At 37.4% G+C, this 27,878-nt stretch overlaps 1 protein-coding gene across 2 annotated transcripts; it reads right to left on the bottom strand.

The window, feature by feature from the left end:
- Positions 1 to 741: 741 nt before the first annotated feature.
- mdfi (MyoD family inhibitor) lies at positions 742 to 27,878 on the bottom strand. Of its 2 annotated transcripts, none has more exons than XM_041981726.1 (5): positions 27,410 to 27,878; positions 25,626 to 25,815; positions 14,125 to 14,268; positions 4,525 to 4,887; positions 742 to 3,842 (listed from the first exon to the last, which is right to left on the bottom strand). In XM_041981726.1, the coding sequence occupies exons 2-5, from the start codon at positions 25,774 to 25,776 to the stop codon at positions 3,589 to 3,591; spliced, it is 912 nt and encodes a 303-aa protein (XP_041837660.1). In that variant the 5' UTR covers positions 25,777 to 25,815; positions 27,410 to 27,878; the 3' UTR covers positions 742 to 3,588. The 2 variants fall into 2 exon arrangements, with proteins under 2 accessions (XP_041837660.1, XP_041837661.1); XM_041981727.1 differs by lacking the exon at positions 27,410 to 27,878 and adding an exon at positions 26,728 to 26,857.

The following is a 27,878-nucleotide window of genomic DNA, read 5'->3' as shown; positions in this document are numbered from 1 at the left end:
GGAGCCGAAAGTGGCTCTCTGGGCCCACCACAATGGCTCCTAATACATGGCTAAAAACAAATAACTACATCTCATAGAAGAAAGTCTAACTTTTTTTTGGCTAAAGGTTTATGGTTTTTTTTTATTTTAAAACCCAAAACCAGAAGTAAAACTGTGTTTTTTTTAAAAAATGACAACAAATCTACTATAGTAGATATTTATCAAAAATGATCTTTTCAAAAGGTCTCATAACATGCGATTCTAAATGGGTGGCGTGACTCAGTGGGTAGAGTGGTTGTCTTGGAGCCTGTCGAGCTCATGTCGAGGTGTCCTTGAGCAAGACACTGAACCCCAAATTGCTCTCAACGGGTCGTGGTTAGCACCTCGCATGGCAGTTTCCGCCATCAGTGTGTGTGAATGGGTGAATGTGACGAATAATGTAAAGCGGTTTGGGTAAAATCACTATATAAATACAGTCCATTTACTATTTAAATGGGTTTTATTTAACTGGGCTTGGGGAAAAATGTCTTTGGACTGTAAATGTTGCTGACCTATATCTTTAACTTTGTTCCTTACACTATTCAAAGGCACGTCTTCATGCTGTGATGTTATGGCACTGATTTAATATTACTCTTAGTTTTGTTTTTTTGTTATAAAACAGTTTAACAGGGGTAATGCAACCATATTGTAGCAGTTTCTCAATGTAAAAAGGAAATAAAAATGAAACACGTGTAGTGTGGAATTCACATTGTTTATTCAGTATTAAACAAAGATGTTAATGTGACTTCCAAGACAGCAACTCAAATGGACATTAAAGTGGGGTAATGTAAACAAGATGACATAGTGGACTACAGTCTAGTAACAACTCAGCTGGGATACAATAACTTTAAGAGTACTAGCAGAGACAGCCAGCCCTTTAATTCAATATCCAAACTCATAATTTTCCAAACTCTCATAATGACACAAGTCCATGATATTTCTATAGTTAATGAAAGTTTTAACACAGACAAAAAGAAAATGTATAATACTGAATATTGAAATCACTGAAAATCAACACATTTTCTTCCAGTATTGCTGTGATTGCTTAAACGAACACAAGGGATATATTGGAAGATATGAGTAACTAGGAGTTTGTTTTATGTTCTGCATTACCAGACCAAGTAAACAGTGTTTTCTATGATGTATCCAGACTGTTCCTCTTCTCCACAAGCTGTGAAGCACTTCCCAGCATCAATGTATATTCAAAGATATTCAGACGGCAAAAAAAAATTTCATTGTGGAGTTTGCATGTTCACCCTGTGTATGCATGGATTCCCTCCGGGTACTCCGACTTCCTCCCACCATCCAAACACATGCATCTTAGGTTAATTAGTCACACTAAATTCTTCACAGAAGTGAGTGTGAGTGGCTGGTTGTCTCTCGGTGTATATGATGTATACGACAACTTATTTTATTAGCTGGTTGGCCAACTGTAATCCAGTGGTACAAAACTGTTTTTATCTTTTGTTTTCTGTTAAGTAACCAGTGTTGTTTAGGAAACGGTTTATATCTTGTTTTCACATGAACATGAGATAACATTGCACATACTAGAAATATTTTTCACAATGTCCTGCTCTAGTGACTGAGAACAGCTCCCTAGATGAAGCACTGCGATTTTATTTTGTACTTGGAATGTTTTGTAAATACCAAAAAAATGAACATTGTTACCACTACTGTACATATCATTACATGGCATGATCAGTTCTCCCATCATAAATCTCTAAAAAAGTTGCATTGTTTTGGGGCTCTCCAGGATTTGAAAATGTCTCAAAAATTTAAAACACATTCAGTCCAACGCATATCTTCTCAAGTTGCTTTAGCTGAATGCCTTAGACTACGTGAAAATACAAGTTGTAAAATGCATTATGCATTTTCTGCTTTGGTGCTATCAAGTTAAGTACTATTGTAATGTATTTTTATCCTCAGTGTAAGATTTAAACCCTTAAAATAGGGTTTTATCAAACAGCTAAGTCACTCTAGAACAATAGTACTTCTATGTACATGCAAGTAAAGGTCTAGAAACTTAGGTTCAGAAAGAGTAAACTCTTTCATATTTCCAATAAAAAAGGATTTCTCTAACAGTATTTCATCAGAGGAAAGAGATTTGCATCAAGTCACTGTAAAATGCACAACCGATCTAAGTGACATCTCAAGAGGTATTGGGTTGGAGAAGGTACGCATCACTCGATATGGTGAGTGCAGGCCTATTATCATACTGTACCATTTATAATATGGGCATGTGGATTTAGCTTAGCATAATTTCATGAGATTTTCACTCAAGGAACTGATTTAGATTTGAAGCAACGCTTTACAACAAGCCCAGCAAAACCCGATAACACAGAAATGTGATTTTTTTTCTTTTTCACATTAGAGGAAAAATGCAAATATCTTAACTAAAATCTACAAAACAAGGATTAATAGAGATTTGGTAAAGTCGAGGAAACTATTTGAAAATTCAAGCCTTAAGCTAAGCCAAGGCCATCTGTTCACGTGACAAGAATGACAGAAAAATGAAATGTATTTAAAAAGAGATGATGCCTTCCAGTCTTTAACCAGATGAGCAAAAAAAAAAAAAAAAAAAAAAAAAATTCACTAAATACAGTCAAAGCTTCTCAAATCAAATGTGAAAGTAAACAAAATGTGAAATATTAGATGAGGAGAGATTTTTGGGTAATAAAGCTCTCCCTTCACATGTTGGAGTAGAAGACGTGTCCATTACTTACAGTACTCGTATAGCAGGGTATCCTGGCAGATGCATGAGGCCTCCATGATTCCTCTCTGAATCGGTCCAGTAAGAAAAGATGCGTTTTAGCAAAAGAGATCCATCTAAAATATTGCCACAAGCCACCATTGATGTTTTCTCTATTTTCTACAATGCAACAAGCGCAAATACAGTGAAGGATTCAGCCCTTTGCTGTTGGAATGTGTATTTTATAAAAGCCACTGTAAGCTCTTAACTGGAAGACTTTAACCTTGCCAATGACAGAAGGACAGACTGCGTTTTTACGGAGATCTGAGCGTCCATTTTCCCATTATGCTACTGCTCTTATCTACAGAAACACTAAAATCCAGTTAAACGGAGCCATTTTCTCATTTGCCTTTGGAGGTCATTTTTCATGCTTGAAGAACTCCAGTAATTCAGATGGCAATAGGGGCTTCATTGTATTAATAACTGGATCAGTGAGGGTCCGGAGGCTCGGTTTGCACAGCCCGGCAGACTCACAGATCAGTGTTGGAATTTTCTCTAAACCACACACCCAGCTGTGTAGCAATGAACCAACAGCTAAGACAAAGCAAAGAAGGCATTTGTCCTGTGATGTGATCAACAAAGGAAATAAGAATTCATATATGACTGCCCTCAGCATTATGTTAGATCTCTTATTTGACAAACCTTGTAGGACACCTTGCACATAAATAAGAGCCAACTCCAGTCGACATAATGTGGATCACATTGCTCAGGCAGCGAAGACTGGGTATAGCTTCTCTTAGCTCTGTTGAGGAGCTGGCCATAGTTAATCCTGTGCCTTAGAGAAAGCATCACTTTGCAACACTTAGTGGTGGTTGTGGGCCTCAGGAGGAGAAGCAAAGGCTGCAACACTCCATACAAATCTCCAAGCAGTCTGCAGACTCGCAGCAGGCGTCAATGATGCCACAGTCCATGTCACAGGGCAGGTCACAGTCGCCACATTCCTCCGATGCACAGCAGCAGCAGAGACACGAGTCGTTGCCCGCGCAGGAGCCGCAGGTGGCACAGTCCAGCACAATGTTGCACAGAGTTAGGAACTCACAAAAAAGGCAGGCCAGAATACAGTGAACGCAGCAGTCTGGGCAAAAAGAGACAAACAGAGAGAGTATTTTACACCACTTCATATTTATAGAATATAATCACTTTGACAACAGACAATGCTGAGATACTGGCAGCAGTACTGCACCTCATTTATATAGGTAATCAAAATGAATTCTTGCCTCACCAAATTCCTCTTTGCTGTAAGGCTGTTATCTTAAACCTCTCTGCTTACACATAAGCCAACTCTCCTGTTTGCTGGGATCTCAAAATTGGTCTTTAAAAGAGAAGTCTTTTTAGTTTATAATTACGTGTTAGTAAAAAGAAAAGATTACTGTGCGTTATAAATTACTACAACATGGTTTTAATATTGTCATTACTTTTCTTTTGTTGAAGGTCTAACATGTAAAAACAAATGAAAGATGACAACTATTTCTCCCATTAGAGGTGGTTAAATAAACCATTTTAGTTAGCATTTGCAGACATAAAATTTGATAAGTGGGATTTACATTACAAATTTAGAGGGGGTAAAATGGACTGAGCTTAAAGAAAGTCAATCTGCTTTTTGTTAACTTCTTAAGATTGTGTTTTTTTAGAGAAAATATATGAGGAGAAAGCAGACACTAGGAGACTTAAACCATGCTTTCTGTCTCTTCCAGTGTCTGTATGTCTCTTTCCTCTCCCTCCCAAAGTCTTTCCATAAGTATCTGTCCATGTCTCACCATCCTGTGCCTCGGTGGGAATCTGGGAACTGTTGCTCTTGGAGCTGCTCTTGCTCCTTTTACTGCTGTGGGAGGTGATGGAGGGGTTGGACTGCAGCTTCTTGGTGTGTTTGGGCCCTGCCGAAGAAGATGAGGAGGTGGATGAGCCGCCTCTCGGGAGGGAGCCCAGCTTGGGATGTTTATGAGAGCCACCGTTCCTGACGATGTTGGAATGAAGTGCATGCAGATGAGGTGTGTGTGTGTGATGCGGACAGTGCGTATGTGTGTGTTCGTGGCTCTTGGCTCCGTTGCGTAGCTGGCTGCTGGGCTGCGTTGCACATGACTGTGTGTGGTGGATGGGTGTGGATCTGGCTGCTGGTTGAGCTGAAGAACGAAAACACCACAAACATCTACAATTAACAGAAGATAATAAACATTTTTAAATAAATTCACATAAATGAGTCCAGTTAAGATCAGTGTTGCTGTACTGGTCCTTGTTTAGTGAAGTATAAACAGATGCAAGCAAATAATCTTCACCTTTGAAAAGCTACAACAGGAAACTTTAACTTGATAGAGATCATTACTGAACTGCTGATTATAAATTTATTAAATGATTTCAGCATTTACTGCTAAATGAAAATTTTTGTTTTACTGGTAAAGAATGATGAAGATGAGTTACTACCAAATACCATAGATTTCACACAAAAACTAATGGGATGAACTATCTTCACTGTGTTTAAGTGTTTGCACACGTGAACATTCTTGGCAACATGCCGGTGTAATGCAGCTGCATTGAAGTGTGTTTGCAGACTTGCGCTGATGCAGTGCAAGTAGAAGGGGTCACTGGGAAACTGAGTCCAATTACAGAGCCCACCCAAAAGGCAATAGATCTAGGGATGAAGTACAGTATGTATTTACTGAGATGACCCTGATCTTACTTATCTAGAGGAACAAACTGCAAGTGGAGATTAAACTTTCACCAAAAGAAGAAATTTTTAAATCCAGGATAAAAACATTTCTTTTCTCATGCTCCTATGCATAAAATCTGCACTGTAACTTTTTACTCATCTTTTAATCATTTTAATTTAATTTATGATTTTATTGTCATTTTATTCTATTTGTTGCTGCCTTTTACTACTTTTTAATGCTTTCTTAGCACCATATGTAATGCTTTTAATGTTTTATGTAAAGCACTTTAAATGATCTTGTATATGAAATGTGCTACACAAATAAAATTGCCTTGCCTTAGAGGGAAACGACTGGGGGAAGACGCCTGATATTTTCGGAGAATGCAACTTTTGATACAACATGCACAGAATCTACAAACAGAAACACTTTGGCATGTTGATCTTGGCTCAATATACTATATATTTTACCTCCAAGGGCTGCTGAGCACTAACAACTTTGCTTATAAAGGAGGCAGAAAATCTCACTTCACTGCCAAGCCAAACACACACCCTGAAAATAGTTAAATGAGAAGCTTGGCTTTTATATATTATGATTGCATTTAATACCATCCTATTGAAGCCCTAAATTTCTTTGAAGCTGACAACATATGGCAAGAAGAGGCCTGGTAAGACTTAAGAAGGCAGGGTAGACTTAACAGTGCAGAAGACCAACAAAACTGACAGCAGAAACAGATAGAAAGTTGCACCAAGTTTCAGCTTGATCTCGACCTCTGAAGCAGTAAGAATCTATGTTTGATAATCAGTCTGAGACAGATAACCCACGCAGGGCTGCTTTGATTGGCTGGTGGTCGTGGTCACGCAACCAACCCAGTGTTATTTAAAATTCTTTCATTCAGCGTTTTCAAACTTTGCTCCAGATGTTTGGCAGGCTGCAGGGCCAGTGTGTGTGTTCTGGATTGTGGATGCGCATGCATGTGCATAGCTAAAAGAAGAAGCCATACTTTCTTCTCTAAAGTATGTCAAAAGTCAATACCTGCTGCTTTCCTATATTTGTCTCTTTCCCCCTCATTCCCCCTACAGTGTATCTCCTCCCTTTCTGTGTCTTCCTCGCTTTTAGGTTCTTTCTTTTTGCACTGTCTTGGTCTTTAGCATAATTCTTTTTATTAATATTTTCAGCTCTTAGGGTCAGTAAGAGAATATGGGGATTAGAAAAGGGGAGGGATGCAGTGCATGATTTTTTTTTTTTAACTATCCCCTTTAGCTTTAAATTGTCCTCAGGGGTGTTTTGAGTTGAAAAATTCATACTTCTTGTGAGTTTCTGTGCGTGTGTGAGAACGCAGTACATAGGCGGATCTGGCAGGCAGACACAGAGAGAGACGTCGAATCAGGATTGGCTCCAGAGTTTGAGGTTAGGCCCACTCACACACACACACACACACACACACAGACACACACACACACACACACACACATTTGCAAATATATGCATGTGAGGACATGTGTGGACACACACTCCATATGCACACTCAGAAAAAACGAAAAAAAAAAAAAAAAAAACAAGGTTCTTTTGTCTGCCATCAAGAAAGTACAGGAGAAAGGAGGAGTGAGGAAAAAAACAGAAGACTTTTGCTACTGGCGCATTTTTGGAGTTGGAGGATGCATGGGTGTGACTCAAACACAATGATTCAGCAGTGGGAGCTGGTTAAAAATAACAGCAAATAAAGAGCCAAATGACTGTGGCATTAAGATGATGAGAGTGGGAAACTGCTGTGTGTATGCATGTGCAGGACACTGACACAGTAGTCATGCTGCAACGTCTACTAGGATCCATTTGTGTACATGTTTGCAGATATATTGAGCCAATAAATGAGTCACAATCATTTGCATGCTACAGCACACTGACATTCACACACCCTCCATTACTAACTCCTTTCCTGTTTTCAGCTACCCTGTACTTACACACCTCCCTTCTAGACCAGAGAATAGCTCTTTCTCTACTTATCCTTGCTGGAATGAGTCATGACTGTTTCTGTCTGTCTCTCCTCCAGCTGCTTTATCCAACTGTCTCCTCTGTAGTTTGTCCATGTTGGCTAAATGTTGAACAACAAATATGAGAATAAAACTATGAAATTCAAGAAATAAATGTTTTTATCTCCCAATAAAAAAGAAAATTTCATTTCAGATTCCATTGGATAAAATCAGACAAACGTCTTCACCCACAAATCTGCTTCCACAGCAACTACACAACTTTTTACCATCAAACAAAACAGAACAGAGATACATGAGTGTCTTAAGTAATCATAGCTAGCAGAAACTCTGAATAGAAACTTTTAAATTAGGATTAATAGTGATCTGAATCATTTGCCAGTAAGATTATTTGTTGGAGATTCACCTGCGAGAATTGCAAAATGATAAACTGAGGCTGTAAATATGCTATTCAAATTTGTTTTCAGTGAGTCTCTCCCACATTTTTGGCTGCTGTACAGAGCTCAAATCAACATCACAGTGGTAATGAGACTTGTTTTCTTGCACCCACTCTACACTGAAAACAGTTGAGTGAGATACACAGCTAAATTAAAAGGAAGCATGAGTAAGAAAAAATGTGTTCTCAGTCCAATAGAATGAAAAATAATGGTTTTATTCCTTAAAAAGAGCTCTGTGTTGTCAGACATGTTTGTTTTATGCATGTGCGAAGGAAAGATTTTACAGTAAAATTTGCAGGCTGTGTTCTGACTTACACAGCTTGTTCATTTTCGGATAACCAAACTGAATTATTTCTCAGTTATTCAAGTCTTTTAGTTTACCAGGAATGATTTAAAAAGTTAAATTTTGAAACAAACATTAAAAACCTTCTATCTGTTTGTTTTGAAGTTATTACTAACAGCAAGTTAAAAAAAAATCCTAGGAAGGTTTACCACTGAGCTGCATCACCGCTGTGAGCATTTGGAAAGTTTTCCATTTCTTGCTTAACGTAGAATTTCATCAGTTCAGTAGTTTGAAGAACCCTCTGCCATAGTTATAATTTGATAATGCATCAGATATTTTCAGTGGGTGACAGGTCTGGATTGCAGGCAGGCCAGACACGATGTTGTAATATGTGCAAAATATAGTTCTGCAATATCTTGCTGAAATAAGCCAAGCCTTGTATGCTAGCTTTAGAGCTTGTTTCTCGATAGCAAGTTCAATAGTCAATCAAATCTTTATCCATTAGAATGTGGTGACCAAAAAAAATGTGAAACCACAGCAGAGTTTTCCACTTTGTTTCTGTCCAACTTAAATGGGCTTAGACCCCAAGAAGGCTGAAACTTTTTTGGGACTTCTTTATAGCGTATGTACATCAATTAGTCATAACACTAGTAAAATGGTAAAACAAAATAAACACTAGTAGGTGTGGAACAATACGTTGATCTACATGAATACAGTGATACAGTGGTGAAGAAGGTTGATCCAAATCAAAAACACCAAGGACTGATTCTGTAAAAATTTGTACGACATGCTTAAGAAAAAAAGTTAATTTGTTTACATTTGCTTTGTCTTGACAAACGAAATTCCTCATTTAAATATGATAAATATGTAGCTTATATCAAAAGGCTATATGGTGTGTGTATGATAAAATCACTGTACTACCTTGGTTATTATTATCAAGTTCTAGAAATATTTTAATTGAGCTCAGGAATAAAGTACTGTTTTGATATTTTAGTTTCTTTCTTGAATTTGATATAAATGGCAGTGATGATTTTAAATCAGCAAGTAATTTTGTTTCATGTCGATCGCTGGCTTTTAAATCAAACTGAATAAAATCATAATATTAAAATGAATTGATATGATATTGGTCCCGATTATATTTGTGATTTTCATTCCTAAACTCCATCTTGATATTAAGCAGGTCCTTCTCATGGTGCCAAAAGAGCTCTGGGTTCCATAGAGCTTGGTGTTGCCACGCTGGGGGGGACTGCTACTATAGGAAAGTGGCCATATGGAGGGGTATGACCAGAATGCAATAAATATTTAGGTAGGGGCAAGTGTCAAAGTAACATTTATATGATGCCAGGATACAGATTTTCCCAGGACCACATCTCACTCACTAACCATATTTCAGTGGTTTTAATGTTGTGGCTGATCAGTAAATGCTTTACAGAACCGTTCATTGCTGGGCAGAGTCTGAAGAAATCTATTCGTGAACAGACAGCAAAGGTTTTTAGTTTCAATTTAAAAATATCTGGTTTATTTTTGGTTAAATATAGGACGCTAATAATTTCCGTGTTCCAACATTTTTAAGAAATGTATTGGCGCTTTAGGGAATGCTGAGGATTTAGTGAAATTTAAATCTGTTTTCTCCTGCTTAAAATAATGACAAGCATGATTAACATTTATCATTTAAAACATTGATCTCGTCTGTGTATTTCTTTAGTTTTTGCCTCACTGAAATGTTTGAAGAAAATTAAAACACACTCAGAAGTTAATCAAATTAAAACTATTTTGCAAACACTGCTAATCACAGAAATATTCACCACAATGTATAACAAATTTTTTTTTGAACACCTACATTGGATCACACAATCTCTGCTAGAAAAAAAATGACTGACAGCAGCGTTTTCTCCTGCGAAAAATGTGCAGAGCTTAAACTCAGCTGCTCACAGGGTTTTGGTCTTGTATTGGAATTTGCTAAATGTACTTCTTTGTTTCTATGTTTGTATAAAAGCATGATATATGACAATAACTGACACATAAGATCAAAAACAAATTACCCAATCCCTAAATCTTACTGGAAAAACTTACACTTCTCTTTTTGTGGTTTTGACATGCAGTAACTTTATTCAGTCACATCAAGACAGAAAAAAGAAAAAAAAAACTCCATTCACTTTTTATTTTATTTGACTCATTTGTTTGACTTTCGCTTGACAAATGAATGGAGACACTGTGTAAATATTTGAAGAGTAGAGCAAGGCTTATATTTTGAAGAAAAGCTATGCAAGAAGAACATAAAGTGCAGTAACTCTAATCACCGACCTGATGCATTAATCAACTGCTTCAGCCACACATAACTCCAAATGCTGGCCTTTCCAATTCAACTCTGTGTTATACTGCTCGATAATAAAAGTAAAATAATTTTAAATCTTAGAGTGTGCAAAACCAGTTTAAGACAGCAAGAGAAAAAGAAGATGAGATAGTTATATGGAGGTGGAGTTTCAGTTCAGAGGCTTGTCTCTAATAAAAGCAATGTCACAGTCATGCTAGACTTCCTGACAACACTCCTCTATGCTGAAAAGATAATAAACAGCTTCACACAACATTTCCATCAAACACACTGTCATAATCTGATTTGCACACGCATCAATTTTTGTGTGTTGTTCAAATAGAACAGAAAGACTAATAAAAATACACAAACTAAAACTATCGTCTTATAAATGCTACCAAAATCCTTTCGGTAAATAACACCATGTGTATCAGTATTTCCAGGCAAGAGTGTAAGCTGTTAAACATCTGTGAACATGTGTGTCCTGCTGAGACTGTGACGTCAAAGACAACACTAAGCTCATGACATCACTTTCCCAAGTGTGTTACTTGTGTATGTGTCTGTGTGTTTGAATCAAGTCATAAGACATGCTCACATATGTTAGTGCTCTCTGCTCATTGTTCTCAGACAGCTTGTCATAGGCTGCGAGCCAAACGCATTCTGCAGCTGTGATGTCATCAATGCGAGACCGAACATACAGGCTGTGGAATTTGCTGTTTGTGCTTCTGTTTCCTCACACTCTCACTTACAAACATGCTCATGCACACAAGAGAGTGTCCACAGATGTCCCACGTCTATGATCTCACCACAAGCCTGAGTCATAGCTATTTTATAGTGTCTATGTGCTCATTATGAAGCCAGATACTGGACACAGATGATTGATTTATGGCTTCCAAATGACACAGATCACATTTAAAGTGCTGATAGTGGCTTATGAGGTTCACACAAAACACACAAACCAGCTCACATAGACTAAACAAAATACATACAAAAGACACAAGACGGACCCATGATTATGCAGACAGACAAAAGCTCCCAGTATCTGAAAAAAGAGTTTAGAAATAACAGTTGCTCAGTGCATGGCCCAAGTCCACATATGATTGTTTAAGTTGTAAGAGAGATGAAGCAATTGGTGAAGGAAGTGATGAAGGCAAAACCAAAGCCAGTGAAAACTGGTATGCATGGTGGTACATTTTGTTCAAGACCACGATAGTTGCATAACCCTCCCTGCACAACATATGGAGCTGGTGGGTTTCATGGGTTTTACTGGGATGTAAAATAAAACAGAGAGTAGGGGAAGAGAGGCAGAAAAAGTCAGAAACCCGGGTTCTCAGTATTCCTGCTTGGGCCTAAAAATAGAAACACAGTAAACAAGACAAGTACAGGCAACATAATCAGACAGCAGACATTTAACATGTCTAGTCAATTGAGAATACACTACATTCACCTACTTATCCATTTCCTTCCTAAAATGCAGGTTATTCAGTTACCACAAACTAGCTATTACAGTGTCACCTATGGCTGGCCTTGGATTCCAGGAAAAAAATCTCATAGTTGTCCAACACATACTCAGATGACAGCTCATACAACCCCGTTCTCACCCCTTAATTCCACCTTTCATTCATCACTCATGCACTTACATCATTCCTGTTTCTGCAAATGACAGGAAGGACTGATGTAGGCCACTGTGGAGCATTTCCATTTCTTTCTTTTTTTTAACTGTGCTGTCAGGTTAGTGGCTTAACGTTAAGACAAATTTAATAAGAATTTTGTTGGTGTTATCAAGGAGGGGCCTAACCTGTTGGAGCAATAACTGGTATAACAGAAAATAATTGCGGACTTTTTTATTTCATGGGCGAGGTAAAGACAAGTAAAATAAATGTTGTGGGGTAATGGAATAGCATACTTGCAAAGCCTCTGGCTGTGCTTCAGATTGTTGACTGCGACTGCACATCAAAGAAAGTGAAAGAGAGTCTCTCTAGCTGAGACAAAACTACAGGACTTGTAATATAAGGGAGGCAAATGACAGATTGTGGTTGATGATATGGCACTGCAAAGAAAACGTCTAGCTGTTTTTTTTATGCTCCTCGTCAGTGAAATGAGACAGAGTACTGCTGCAAGAACTAGAAAGCTGAAGACTTTGGGGAGCAGTTTAGACTTGAAGGACTGAGTTGAAATAATAATATTTAAAAACTTAATCCACCCCAGATTCTGACTCTAGTGTCACTGCTAAAAGGCTTTTCGTTCTAAAACAGTTAATACATTATTGGCATAGGTCAGCAGAACCAGCTTCACAAATGAATAATTATTTCTGTTATAGTTATTAATGTAATTAAAAAGTTACTGAAATATAAATTGACACTTATTATAATGTAAAAGACTAATGTCCACCTGTGGAATAATAATAATAATAACAATACATGGATTAACAGTATTATGCTATAAGGTGAATGTTTATCTAATATTTTAGTTTAAATAGCCTTCCATAAGCCCAAATTTCAAGTTAGGGTAGAGTGTGACAGAGTAAGACTGGCCCAATGGAAAGCCATGACAATGGATAAATAGTGGCTAAGTGCCTAAAGTCAATTTGACTATAATTGCAACTGTCTATAGACTTTGCATGTAACTTTACAACCTTTAAAGTTGAATTGGACTGGTTGAAGTGACTCACATTCCACAACGTCAGTGTGTTATTCATAAAGAAGTGCAAACTAATGATAGCATGAAACGCGTCCTATAAAAAGACACGGGTGATGTATTAATAACAGCCAATGAACGGAGCAGGATGTCGGAAGACTTTAGCAAAGTGAAGCTGATAGCCATCTAGCTGAATTACCCATGACAAAAGCCACTTTTGTCCAGTTTTTCTTTAGTATCAGTTTAGCAAAGCAGTCCACTGAAATAGACGTGACCAACAAAAAAAACACTGCATGACCTCTCAGGTACTGTGAGCATGCATGTGCCAGTGTAAACAGGAAGTAGAAGTTTGGTTGGTTAGTTATGAATTGGGAAGTGAATATGTGTGTGTGTCAACATTTAAATGTCTCCCCACATTTCCTGTCTAAAAATCGAATCTGCAAACTAAGTGTCTAGATATCTTCAACCTTGAACAGGTTTTCTGTTACTTAAATTATGTTTGCATATGGATGGAATGTAAAAACATGTTGAAAAGACTAACCTTTAAAAAAGAACTGTGTGCTACACACATGAACAGGGTTTGTATAAGCAGTCTAATACCTGGAGGGAGCAGAAATTACAACAAAATTGCCGTTTTATGATATTAAGACTTGTTTCTTTGCTTAATACAATTTTGGGAGGGATCAATTTGACACCAAGATGTCCGGTTAACTTTAAATAACTAGCAGCAACCAGTCAATGGAAGTCCAATTCACACTTCCAGGCCCACACAACTATTGTCATGACAATACCCTAATAAGTCACAACATGGACAGGCTTTACTGTGTTCAGTAATTATAAACTTAACCTACACAGTTATAAATCTATAAATGTAGACTTTTCTGTCTGGGAGTACAATTACCTGACCTATTTCTTCAGGGTGTGGGAACGTATTTTCTAAAGGTCAGGACAATATGACTCATCTGACCAGAGATCAGTAATGGAAATAAAACTCTCTTCAGTCTCTATGAGTGTTTCTCAATGTGTGAATGTGTGTGTGGATAAGGGTGCTCTACTCACATGTGATACTCTTGTTGGGTGTTGCAAGCGTTGAATGTGAGAGGCTGGTGTTGTAATTGCAACTGTCTCCATCATCACCTAGCAACCTTTCTGGGGTGCCATTAACCCTCAATATGAGGGGCTCAGTGTAGGTGTAGGCCACATCTGCAAAACAAACACAAAAACAGTTACCAACAGACGGTTAAAAACATTAAAACAGACCGTAATGTTTTATATCTAGGTTATGAGCTGAGTAGGTGGGTTTGCTCATTTAGATTCCCAATTTTATTTCCTACAATAAGAAATCAGGAGCAAAACTATTTCCACACTTGTTGTAAACGGCCATGTCATTTCCCATCCACTAACACTTAATTAATTTGAAGAGTTAAGTTCTGCTGACTTCAACAACGCAAGATTTTGTCTGTGTTGGTGTGTGCTCTGTCCTAAACTTCCATCTGGAAGCAGTTAAATCCAACCCCTTGTGACTGTTTAGGGGTCTATGTGAATGCTTGTGAAACCTGAAATCTGTGCGGGTCTATGTGTGTGTGCACGAGTGTCTGTGTTTAAGTGTTGATGTCTGTGAAAAATGACACATAAGAGGACATGCACATGACATGTGCAGTAAATATACGTCTACGTGTTTTATGTGTTTAAAGATACTATACAGTCTGCTAATGAAGCTGTTATTACATAAACACACATATATATGTATGCGCACACATACACAACACAGAGGCCTTCAAAGCAAAACAGGACCGGGCCTCTGAGAGGTGCAGACTCATTCCTGGGCAAATGGGAGCCAGCTGGGCTTGATAAACACACACACATACACGCACAAACCAAACCACGTCCTGTGCGTGGACTCAACACTTCCCGGCTATGTTTATTTACTCTGTCCGCTCTGCCTCACTTCTCTATCTGTCCTCTCTTTCCTGTCCCCTGGCTCTCACCCTATTCGTCTCTACTTCACATTCCTTTGCACATTTGGCCAAATTCCAGAGATTAATTCGTGGCTAATTGTATTTCTTGTTTGAAGCAAAATGGAAGAAGGGTGACAGAACGGCAGATGCCACTGTAAACAGACAAGTGAAAAACAAAAAATAAAAATCTTTCAGGATTGGCTAAATAGATGGTAGAATATAGATTTTTTACTTATTTTAGATTTTTTTTCCCCCCCAGTAAAGTCAGTGATGCTCTATAGTAGTTAATGACATCTTTCTATATTTCAGTGTAATTCAGTGTGATTAAAAAAACACTTAAATCCACATTAACCTCACTTAAGTTATTAACAAGATTATTAAGCTTTTTTATTGAGTACTGTATAATTCAGTGTTGGGACTAAGCATGACCTACAACTATTATTATGTATCTTTTCAAACCAAATAATGACTAAATTCTCATGTTAAATCCTCACAAATCAAATAATAATAAAAAATTAGAACAGCATCAATTAAGCCAATTAAAGGTTCAGCATTTTTAGCTGATTGTTATATTGATAATTATGTCTGAAGGTTGTAATTCATCCAGGTCATGTCCCATGAAGGCAGAGTCACATCAGTTGGGTTGTGTTTAGTTTCTTGAAAATGTTTTGCTCTCTTCTAGAGAAGCTTTTTGGCATCCTTTCCACTATCCCAAAGAGATCAACGACAACCATTTACACTTAGGTCTCAAGTGACACTGAATAATTTTTATTCTGATGAGACCTCAGCCCTGAAGAAACTTTCTGGATTAGAGAGAAACGTTTTCAAGAAAACTAACCTCAGTGTTATTCTTTTATACATTCATTCTTTAAGCTAGAATAAAGAACACACTTATAACATGTTTTAAGTGTTTCTCTTTTCTTACATGACTGTAAGACAGTTTTAATAGTTCATTTTAAGGCATAAAAAAAGATTATGTACCATCAGAGTAAATTATGTGGTGCATTTTCTTGTTCATATTGCCCACCCTAGAGTGCTAAATGAAAACCTAAATGAAAAGTTTGTTTGCACATCGTAATGTCAGGTCTTTTTAGCATAGCTGAAGATGTTCCAACTGAACCTGAGGCATCATACCAACTTCCCAGAGTAAATATAGATATCTGTATCTCTGCCAGAATAAAGTACATGAAATGACTGCTTTGATTAATTTTGTTACGTTGATGAAAAACAACAGTGGATTTGTGCTTGCCTTCACTTTGATGCAAATGTTTGTGTGTGCACACAGAATATGTGTGAGAGTGTCTGGAAGACATTTCGTGCATGTGAAGTTGGAAACTATGCAAACAGGACTTAAAGTGATGGGAAGTACTTCCTGCTCTTCCGTTTTATCACACATGTAATGCACACTCATACATTTTTCCATCTACTTCCAGTTATTGACACAAAAGCTATTGTCTCCTGCATGTGGAAGTCGTTTCTGAGGCTCAAGATGTATCCATTAAACCTCCATCAGACTGCAGATACATTATGAATGTGACTAATGAGAAATGTTGCCCTCAAAGCTTTAAAATAGAGACGTATGGGTGTATTGCAGGCTGTGTGCGTCACTGGCTCTGTCTCTAACTAATTAAATCAATTCACTAAACCATCATCATCATTCTAAATGCCTCCAATAAAACCATTTGAAATGTAACTGAGTAACCCATGAAAGCTGCAATAACACAGTGTCTTTGATCATATTATTTACAATCACACTATTAATATTAAAAAGTCCTTTAGTGTTCTCAGATAAACTCCTTGGTGAAGAGTGTGAAAAGAAAAATAAATAATATCTTAACTGCACATAAACTAGTTATATTGAGCGTGACGACACAGAGACATTAACTACAGTATGTGTGGCATAACGATCTGATGAAGCTCAAATCCAGCGTCATTAGCTCAGTCTGCAGTAGTGCACTAAATGACGTCCTTGGCAGAAATCTGTGGTCTCCTGAGCTCATTTTTAACATCACAGTCTACACAGGTTATTAAACAGAAAACAATAATTCTTATATCAATGAATAAATTGATTCAGTTATATTTTTTTTTTCATTGCTTTTCCTGACTGTGTAGATATAGACGTATAAAAGTCCTGTTTCAGTATCTGCAGGGAACTGTTAAAGCTGGGGTATTCCTATCAGTAGTACTTTTCAAACAACCCAAAAGATTAGACAATACTTGTTAGAATGATTTAATCTCACACCATCTGTTTCCCCTGTGAAGACGTGTCATTTCCCTGCTTTATTTTACATGTCCTGTCTGTTTCTATTGTACTGTAGCAGTCTAGCAAAGCTTAAATTCTTTACAATAATTTTTAAAAGAAACATAAACGATAGGCAATTCATATTTAAACCAGTTATTCATATTTTCACACACTTGCATGCTAAGTAAGAGTTGGATTATCGGATCTCATGAAGCCCTCCGCGCATAAGCATTTAGACTTCTGCTATCAGCAGGATTTAATGGGTTAAAAGTATGTGGATCTTCGACTTAACTAGCTTTCTTTCTCTAAATGTTCAAAACCACAATTGTTGGATCTAAACACATTCCCACCAAAGACAGAATGCCATCCAAGAAGCCCTTCAACCAAATGCGTGTTGGCATTAGCATCAAACCACCAAACCCCTCAACCTCAGGGACATTTCTAAGTTCTGAGAAAGATGAGCCTCTAATCAAAATCAGACCAGAGCAATCAAGAGCTGCTAAGAAAAGATGCTTGTATGTCTACTATTTGGGGCGAGCATGCGTGTTTATTTGTGAGTTCTTTACTGTGTACCTCTGTGTGTTCACGTGTATTTGAAGTTTGGTCTATGTACACGTGTCAGTGGCCCTGAAGGGGTGACTTGGAAGAAGTTCAGCCTCCTAGTAAACAAACAGTTAACCATTAAAGCAAAAACACATGGATCACATAGGGTAATGATTAGCATAAACATGACACATGCACAAAAACACACACAAACACTATTTATATGGGCAGGAAAATGACGTGACATATCCTGTATCACCTGCAGGCGAGCACATCCTGCTGTTCCTCTGGGTATGATCTCAGATGGGGAGTACTAGTTCGTAGAGAACCGTTGACAAAACTCACATGGGGTTTCTGTTTTCTTTTCAAACTTTTTCTTCAGATTCAAAATTACTTCTAATCTGTCTGCAAAGTGAGGTCTAAGTATATGGTGCTTATGCACTTTCTCAATACTAACTGAAAAAAAAACATGTACTAATGCTCAGGGTAAGTTTGTGCCTCTATAATCTAATCCCTGTGCTGAATTTGATCTCATATGGATATATTTGAGTTTCCAGTTGAAAGAAACCTCCTAAATGCAAGCATCTTACTAAAGTTACTTGTTTAATATAATTATGTTCTTTGTTGCACAAGGCCTTTAGATACTTGATAATGAGATTAGATGATGAGCACCAGGGCAGAGTGAGAAAAATGACACCAAAGCAGCTTTCTGAGCAACATTAATGTCAAACTGACTGAACCCGCATAATGAGCCCCTTACCAAGACAAAGCATTAGAAGAAAGAACACCCAGCTACAGAAGTGGTGTGGTTTCATCCTCCGTTCTTCAACCAATAAACACATACATAAAAAATGGCTGTAGCTCGGGAGGAAGAGCAGTTGTCTGCCAACTTAAAAGTCGGTGGATTGATTCCAGGCTTCCCCTGACTACATGCCAAGGTGTCCTGGGGCAAGACACTGAACCCCAAGTTGCCTCCCGATATGTTTATCGGTGTATGAATGTGTGTGATAGAACAAAGCACTTAATATGAATGGGTGAATGTGACATGCAGTGTAAAGCGCTTTGAGTCAAGATGAGTAGAAAAGCACTATATAAGTACAGTCCGAAAGCCAAAAGCAAAACTCATACATGCACACACTCAGAGTGGTGCATTGGAATATGTCCAAAATCAGAGATTATAGTTACTGTGATGAGAAGGAAGTCGTGTAAGCTCATTAAAGACAAAAACCATCTGCTGTTGAACAGGCTTAAGGGTAATTTAATTGTACTATTTTGTATCTGAGATTCTTTTGGGTCATGGGTAAATACAAGCACATTAAAAACACTATTTCCCCAGTTTGGGATCATTAAAAGCATCCATCCATCCATCCATCCATCCATCCATCCATCCATCCATCCATCCATGCATGCAGCAGGTTAGAGTAGTTTCAAGCTCCAATGTCTCTTCATTTATTGGCTTGAAGACACAGCTCAAGCATGGGCAAACAGAAAACAGTTGAAAGAAGAAAGAATGTTATTTATTAAATTTATTTACCCTTGTTTTATTTAGTCTAGAGTCAGAATTTTTATTATTTGTTGCTGTCATATACCATCGTATAACCAGCTTCTTGATACACATTAATTCAGTAGAGATAAATAGATAACTGAAATGAAGCTCAAGCTGAAGAAAATGTGTCACTCTGTTCATCTGTTGTTCTCACCAGAGCAGGGTATCGTTACTGATTAACTGAATTAATTTGATTTAGTTCACAACAGCCTGATTTGATTCGATTAAATCCCGATTTGATATTTCTTTACAGATTTTATGTAACAGCACCAATTTTTCTTGAATATTAAAGACATTCTCAGATAACTATTTTTTTTTATTTTTATAAAACCCTGAGCCCATTTACATAACTTTTAAAATCAGATATCTGAGAGTAATCAGATTATTGTAGTAATCTGGGAGTAGTCAGATGACTGTAGTACTTTTATCTGACATGTCTACATGAACTTCTGACACAGGATTATCAAAAGAATATTGTCTACATTTATTAGTCCATTATAGGATTTATTTCCAGTACGTACGTACGTGGTGACATCACTTCTGGTTATTTTCAAAACATTCTGTTAGTTAATCAATGCAGAGACCATGGCCTTAGCTTAAGCTGTTAATCTGAGAGCTATTAAGCTGCTAAATAGTTTATCAGTGAATCTAATCTAGTGGTAAATGAAAAAAATTGGCATTTGAAAGAAGCTGGTTTTTGTCATATATGTGCCGAGAGTGACCACTGTGGCCTCAGTAGCTTGTAAAGACATCAGCTTGGACCAAGCTTCAGATGTTTTGCTCTTAGTAAAAGAATCTGCTAATATAATCCACCAAAAACCATTTATCCTCCTTATTTGTGAAGTTTCTGACAGCCTTTCATTTAGACTTTTTATCATCAGGTGTCCAGAAACAAAGTTAATATATGTGCTATTTTAAAAATCCAAATTTGGCATTATCTCGGCGAGAGAAGATGATTTTGGGTGAAAGCCACACAGGCAACCTTTTAATTTTGTATATATGCCAAGATTTCACCGAGCATCACTAAGTCATTATCTAATATCTATAAGGTCTGTTATCACAAAAATAAGAAACATAAATAAAATGAAAAAAATATAATAGATTTTGAATAGACTCAAATCAACCTTGTAAAGGAAACTCATTTTGGAAGATTTTATCATCACTGGCATTTGTTCTGTCACAACACAAAACTAATGACTTTAGGTTATGGTTAGAATAGTATTAATAGTAAATTAATAGTATTTTCACAAATAAAGTGCTTTGCTGTAGTGTTGTTGCAGCACATTATTTGGCCTCTCTTGATCTCAGACACATGCAGACTTAGGAAGGCTTGTTGGATTTATACTGTAGCAAATTCAGTGTTGTTGTCAGATTCGTCAAATTTTTAGATTTTTTTAGCAAGATTTTCATTTTACTCAAAAAACACCAAGGAAAATCTAGAGATCTTTTAAATACTGTTTAATGCTTTCTGTGGAAGACAGTATCTCACACTGCTCCTCTTCAGGAGTGAGGAAGGAAGCAATGTTTGTATACACTCCCATAAAGCTTAGAATCTGATGCTCAAATTTAGGGTTAGCTAATTTGACAAAGTATATGTGACAAGTGACTTGACCTCAGTCTGCTTACTGAAAGACAGGGTACAAGAAGTATCAGAACATCTTGCATGAATGTGAACACAAATATTAGAGGGAAAATGAAGATATTCTGCTGTTTTTTATATAGTAATGACTGATGCTAATATACCTACCAGACTGCTCTGGAGGTCTACAAATAACACAATTTTTTATGTTTTAATTGTTTTTAATACAGTAATTTTACAACTGATTACATTTCACATTTATATTTTTAGTATTTATGTAATGTTTTTGGTATTCTGTTGGCATTACTCTAAAACCTTATCATTGACCATAATATTTTTCGGATCTAACAGGATCTTGGATAAAGTGTCTGACAAAGACAGTAAATTTACTGGCAAGTCTGTACTATCAAAGCAGTTATAAGACATTATAGGTGGTACTTGTGTCAGTCCTTTGACCGAGAAGAGGACAAACTGCATGCCACCAGATCGGCAACGGCAACCAATTTCCAAATGTTTGCGAGGTGGTAAAGGAAAATAAAACATACCCATTTTAGTCGTTCAAATATCCTGTGAAAATGCCTCAAACTGCTCCGAGTTTATTTTAAACTTTGTGAGACCGAAATTAGACGCAAGCCTCAACAAACATTAAGCACTAAAAAGGGACAAGTGAGAAAATAGCTGCATCTACATGTAAGGGCAAAGACAGATGAAATGGAGATGAATGCAGAGAGGCTAGAACATGAACAGAAGATTATTTTGTTTTATAAAAGGGGTTAGCACCAGAGTGGACACATACAAGGTGCTTGATATCTAAATCTAAATACAAAGGCTACATTAGAAAAGTAATTTAACTAGAAAAATGAAAATTATCTTTTTTTTTTTTTTAATAACCAGTGGTTTATATATGAAGTGTAACGATTTGGAAAATACAGTATTACAATTACTTGCTGCTTACTTTAGAAAAGTATTTGTTACAGGATAAGCAAAAAAAATCATATGTCATCAATGTGACAAAGTGTAACAAAATAAATTGATTTGGTGGTAAAAAAAAGTCAAGCCAAACAGGCCCTAATGCAGCTGGATTATCTGAATATATGGTTACACATACACACACACACACACACACACACACACACACACACACACACACACACACACACACACACACACACAAAGAAGAAAACTACTTGACATCAGCAACAAATCACACTGCAATTAGCTTGGACCATGTGTTAATCATTATAATTTAGCTCTGCTAACACAACTAAGGACTTTTGATAATGTTTAAATAATAATAAGCAAACTGTTTGGCCTTATTTACTGTCAATAACAAGTTGTCAAGAGCCATTACTTAAATTAGCTGCTGGTAGCTTCAGATTTAGCATTAAGTCTGTCCTTATAAGCTAATCATGATCAAATAAGAGATGCTATATTTACATTGAAAACAACTGCATCAATTTCTACTCACAGTGATTAACTGGAGTTTCTTCATACAAGGCATTTAACTATTTCTTTTTATTATTTTTTTTTAATAATGGAAGCACAGAACCAAATTGGTTAAGTGTTAATTTTTTGCACAAATCATAGTTCACCGCTGTTAAAGAAAAAAGGCAATCTGTGAAAACAGTAGAGAAGTGTAGAAAGAAGGACAGACATCAGAGTGGGTTAAATGCTGGTGGTGAGAGGGCGTGTTGCATTTGGTGGTGAAAGGCAGCTGTTCTATAAACAGACAGCCTCATTGCATCTTCATGCGTAAATGCAAGCAACACTCAAAACACTCAAAACAAAAGGCAATCATATATCAACACACAGACCACTGTTACATGCCCCTGTAATGACTGAGCAAAGCCGTATTTACTCAGAACGTACTGCTTTCTAGGTTTCAGGAAAAAAGGAGGGATAAACATTTGTCTAAACACATTTGATAAATTCAGACTTCCTGGCTTCCAAGCTAATGCTTCCAGCTTAATGTCATAATTAATTAATAGCCTCAGAAACTTCAACAGAAAAATTCTTAAGGAAACCAGAAAGCAAAAAGAAATCCCACTACAATTAAATGACTACATTTAATAATATTTAAATGTACAGGCCTTCATCATTTCATAGCCACGTTGTGTGCAGTCCAATCCCACCTACTGTATTGCTTATTGCTGCAAAATCTATTGCAGCAAAAACATCAGTAATTGATGGAGATCAGGGATCTTGCACAGTTGAAAGTCCTCAATGCTAAATGTAGCAATGCAAAAATTTTCCTGAGGTCCAGAACTAATTTTGTTTGTACACTACTATTAAATGAGATGCCTGTGAAACATCCACCTTCACACCTTAAAAAGAAAATGCTCTTTTAAATGCTACGCATTATATGCAGATTTTCAAACTATAAAGGTTCAACATCATTACACCCCTGTGGTACAAGCTGTCAGCAGAGAAAACTATTGTTATCCACTGAATGACAGAAACAGTTAAAACAATCAGAACAGACTGTAGTTACTGCACTGTATGCATTAGTATGCAGAATGAGAATGGAGGTGTCATTTTCTTTCAGAGGTAGCTTACTATCTAGTAGCAGTTATCAAATGTTGGTTCATGCTTCTCTTGAATTTGAAAATGTCATTTAATAAGTGATCCTTGCATGCATTACCACAGCTTTATTCATTGCCAATTATGCTGGTGGCTCAGATTTCTTATTTGCACGCTGATTAGGACAAATCAAAACCTAACTAAAAATTAGGTACGACAACATGAATCGAACTTTATGAAGTGACAAAATGGGAATCCAATAGATTTATCATGCTAGTTAGGAAATGAAAACAAGACATTTGTGTTTCATGTTTTTTTCATCGGCTGTGCAGACAAAGTCATTTTCACGTGAATAATGGAACTTATTACAGCCTTCTCTTCATGCAAAGTGGCCGTGAGTTTGAATTAAGTGTCAATTAGATCTGTACATGTGTGGTGGTGTCCAAAAGCTCTGCAGTGTTCATGCAGAGGGATGTGTAGGGATGTGTAGGGAGGTGAGGCAGAGCTGAAAGTAGGGCCTTGTTGCATTCAGTGGTAGATTGACCAATCTTCTCCTCCACACCCTGACTCACCAAGCTACACACACAGACAGACACACACATGCACACTGACACCCAAGTAAAATTTTAGTAGAAGAAGCCAGAGTTAAACTTTGTGTTAGCCTCCTGTTGTGCACGCACAGGTAAAACCAGAACAGTCAGGGCAACATGTTTGGGCACAACCTTCCTGTTTAATAACTGTAAAACTCATCAGAAATGATAACTATAACTAACTATGATACCATACATATTTATACCCCTAGTGGTTAACCACAACGCCTGAAAGAGAACAGTAATGGCTGTGTGTGAACTGAACTTTAACACAACAATCATAGCAGACAATGCTGTGCACTGCCTTTAAAAAACAAAAGAAAGTAAAAATAAAACATAATAAAAGAAGTGCATCAACCAATGAACATTTTTGTGGCAGGTCCCTATGGCAACAAGCCACTTAAATCTCTGCACACTACCCCAACTGTTAACCACACCTACACTAATTACCCTGTAAGACCTGCACTCTGATCTTCAGTCACTGCTGCTTTCTCTGTGAAACTTGAGGGAACTTGAATCATAATTGGCTGATCCTGAATGAGTCATTCAGGCACATAACTGCCCTGAGTTGAGTCTGCTACCTCCTGTTCCCGCCCCTCTGTCAGTCAATCCTTGCCATGACCAATCTGGCAAAGTAGAAGGGTCACGGGTTCATTTCCAAATTCCCCAGAGCCCCATTGTGGCATTTCACTGTTCCGCTGGGCTGAATTGGTCCTGACCCCTCAGATCATCTCCAGGCAGCACGTCACCTGAACACACAACTGTTGCGCCTGTCATTGTGAATGCCTCTGACCTATGAATCACAATTATGTCCAGAAAAACACAAAAAGTTTTTTCAAGGAAGTTACTAGAGTTCAGCCTTTGTGTGCTAGAAGTGATTACAGTTGACATCAGAAAACCAACATCAACCTATATACTTTGTACTCTAGTAAAGATCCTGTTGTAAGGAGTTTCAAAGGCAACAGTGGCATTATAAGTCACCCACAGGCCCCAGAATTAGATGGTTAAAGCAGTTCCTGCTCACCGCAATGCATCATATTTCACAATATGTTCTGTTTTGTTCTGTGAGGCTGTTGCTTTAAGCTGTCCTGAGTATTTCCAATATTATTTCCTTCCATTCACAGTGGTAAGATGTGAAAATTCCTAATTATCTAAGTTTAATTTAGAAATTAATTATATGACTCAAACTATGTATACAGAAAATTAAAAAAAATATTGTATTTTCATTTATTAAAAGATGCAACTTCATTCCCTGCGTATATGGCAGATCCAACATATATGCATGTAATGCAAAATTGCAAAGAATGGAAAAGTCTTTTCGCTCTCAGCACTATTCCAAAAACCTCTTTTTTAATAAGAGGACTTCATCTCATACCAGTTTTCATTGAACTACTATCTAGCAGTCATATTAATGTTTAGATACTAAAGAAAAAAAGCAATAAACCTTAATAAACCCTGGTGTTACAGTTCAATCCCTTAGTTCTTTTACTAAAAAAAATATACAAAAACACAGGAACTGTGACAACACATTAGACTTGGGTGTATGCTCTTGTGTTGTTGTTTTTTGCAACCTGTTCCTTACCTTCACCAGGACAGGGGTTTGGGTTGGGGCAGCTGTTTTCTCTCTCTGTGTTTGAGGTTGTTTGGGAACTAGGTTGTGGAGCTGGTAGACCAGGGTCTCCATCATCAGGTGGATCTAGAGAGATGGCTGTGGCACTCCTCTCCTCATCCATGGGCCTAAGCCTGGCTTTTCTGGGAGGAGGTGACTGAGCCTGAAGCAGTAGTAAGAAATGCATGCACGGGCCACATTAAAGATTTACCACAGTGTACTGAAATCTAGAAATGTAGACACAGCACATTTGTGGAAAATATAATGTTACTGAAGAGAAGTAAATACTGGAAGAACGTTGCTATAAGGAAGTGCATATAACAGTCTACTCCTATCAAACCTTTACCATCTCCAACAATGGCTCAAGGCAAAACAGATCTGTGAACATTTCTCATTTGGCACGCTTACAAAATACTTTCAGTTCTTTTTGTATTATACAAGTACCTCTCAAGAACTACAAATCTAAGTATGGCATTTCACTAAAACCAGGTAATTGATTCTGATAAATTTAGAACTAATTTTATTTTTTAGAAATGATTAAAGTACACTTTTTATCAAGTGAACAAAGTGAGTGAAATGATAGACCTAACAGACAGTGAATCATAAGGAGAGGTGAAGTCAGACCCAACATAAATGCCTTTCAGCTATTCTAAAATACTTAAATGAGTTGTCAAACTGCTCTCATGAAACAATGTTTACAAAATAGAGACATCTTCTCTCACAAAACTAATAACTATAGTGGTATTCACTTCACTTCAAGATGGGACAACTTAAACATTGAGACAGTAACAAACTGAAAAAACCCCAACCACCCATTACTAAATAAATAAATAAAATAAATAAATAAAACCCTTACAATAAGTAGTTTTTTCAGTTCGATGGTGCTAACACCTAAAATAAAAATGTACATAATGCATGTACATAATGTACATAAATTTTAAGAGATGATGTCAAGATAGTATCTATGAAATTTTGGGTAGATTATGTACAGCTTTTAGTATCTAACAAAATTGTTGCATAAAGACAGAACGATTTTCAGTTGGTCCGTTCTTACTTCTATTCTTGCTTAAATTACCTGCAGTTTAGTGACAGGTGTGTTTCATCTGGCATTTTCGAAGGGCCTCAGCCAGCCAATGAACCGCGAGCAAGTTCCATAACTGTCTAAGATGAGACAAGTCCGGCATAGCCTGCCTCACGTGCTAGCTTGCGTTTGACGCGCGCCTCTGCAGAGCAAGCAGCTGTCTGCGCGCTCCCGTGGCAGCTCGCTCCGCACTCGCTGCTCCTCAAAAGTTTTGACAAGACGCAGAGAATTTTATACAGAAAAAAAAATTGACGTGAACTTGTTATCTGAAGTCATGTCTGATCGACAAACAATTTAAAGCCTTTAAACAGCAAAACCTACCTGGTTTAAACATTTTGAAGTGGCGCAAAGTTTAAAGAAGTTTGGAGAAAAGAGAAAAGTTACCGCACTGTGCAAAAGCCTGGACCAAATTACGTTCCTGTAAACGAGCTTTGATGACAATAAAGTATTTTTTCGGAAGACACATGCACTGAGATTCAGTGTGTGAACACACTAAATGGAACTGATAGCGGGTGTATTCTGTTTACCTTCACTGCAGGTCTGCGTTCTTCTTATTTATAACGAGTCTCTGCATGTTCAGGCCAAACTGTTTCAGTTCAACTCTTTTTTCCGCCCTAAACTAACGTAAAATAATAACTGACTTTCATCTAAAACTCTACAGGCAATAAAGTCTTACCTTCGTTCAGGCTGGCGCTGAGCAGTCGAGATTTTGATTAGATCATCTCCTATCGCTTCAGGTGGACGTGAAGCCCTCCTTAGGACCCTTTAGGACACTTTACACGACCACAAAATAACCACTTTCAGCTCATGCAGGTGACATAAACTCCAGATTCAGTGCATTTTCTCCAGCAGAGATAGCACTCTCTCCGCCTCCAAAGTGTCTCACTCCGGCTCGCCCCGTCCTCCAGCAGACCAGATGTTGGGAAGTTTGACTGCAGGCTCGCTGAAATCTCTTTGTTTACGCTGCTCGTTTCTTTACATTTTACTATGTTTCTTCAAGCGAAATCTACTGACAGCACCTTTCCAGTCCCGTTTAAGTCTCAAAATAAGTTGTGTATCCTTTCTGTGTATTTGTCTGCCCTGTCCCCTCACACCCACTGTACTTGCCCCAGACTTGTGCTGCTGTTGCTGCTGCTGCTATTGGA

This window comes from Melanotaenia boesemani, chromosome 3 (genome assembly GCF_017639745.1).
Source record: "Melanotaenia boesemani isolate fMelBoe1 chromosome 3, fMelBoe1.pri, whole genome shotgun sequence".
NCBI lineage: Eukaryota > Metazoa > Chordata > Actinopteri > Atheriniformes > Melanotaeniidae > Melanotaenia > Melanotaenia boesemani.
This window is presented reverse-complemented; position numbering and strand designations above follow the sequence as displayed.

Bases quoted from the DNA above. Each gene is read 5' to 3' on its own strand.
- mdfi (XM_041981726.1), bottom strand. From the start codon at position 25,776: ATGGATGAGGAGAGGAGTGCCACAGCCATCTCTCTAGATCCACCTGAT. The intron at 14,269-25,625 runs GTAAGGAACAGG...TTTGTTTTGCAG, and splicing joins AAACCCCTGTCCTGGTGAAG to ATGTGGCCTACACCTACACT. The intron at 4,888-14,124 runs GTGAGTAGAGCA...TTCGTTCTTCAG, and splicing joins ACCCAACAAGAGTATCACAT to CTCAACCAGCAGCCAGATCC.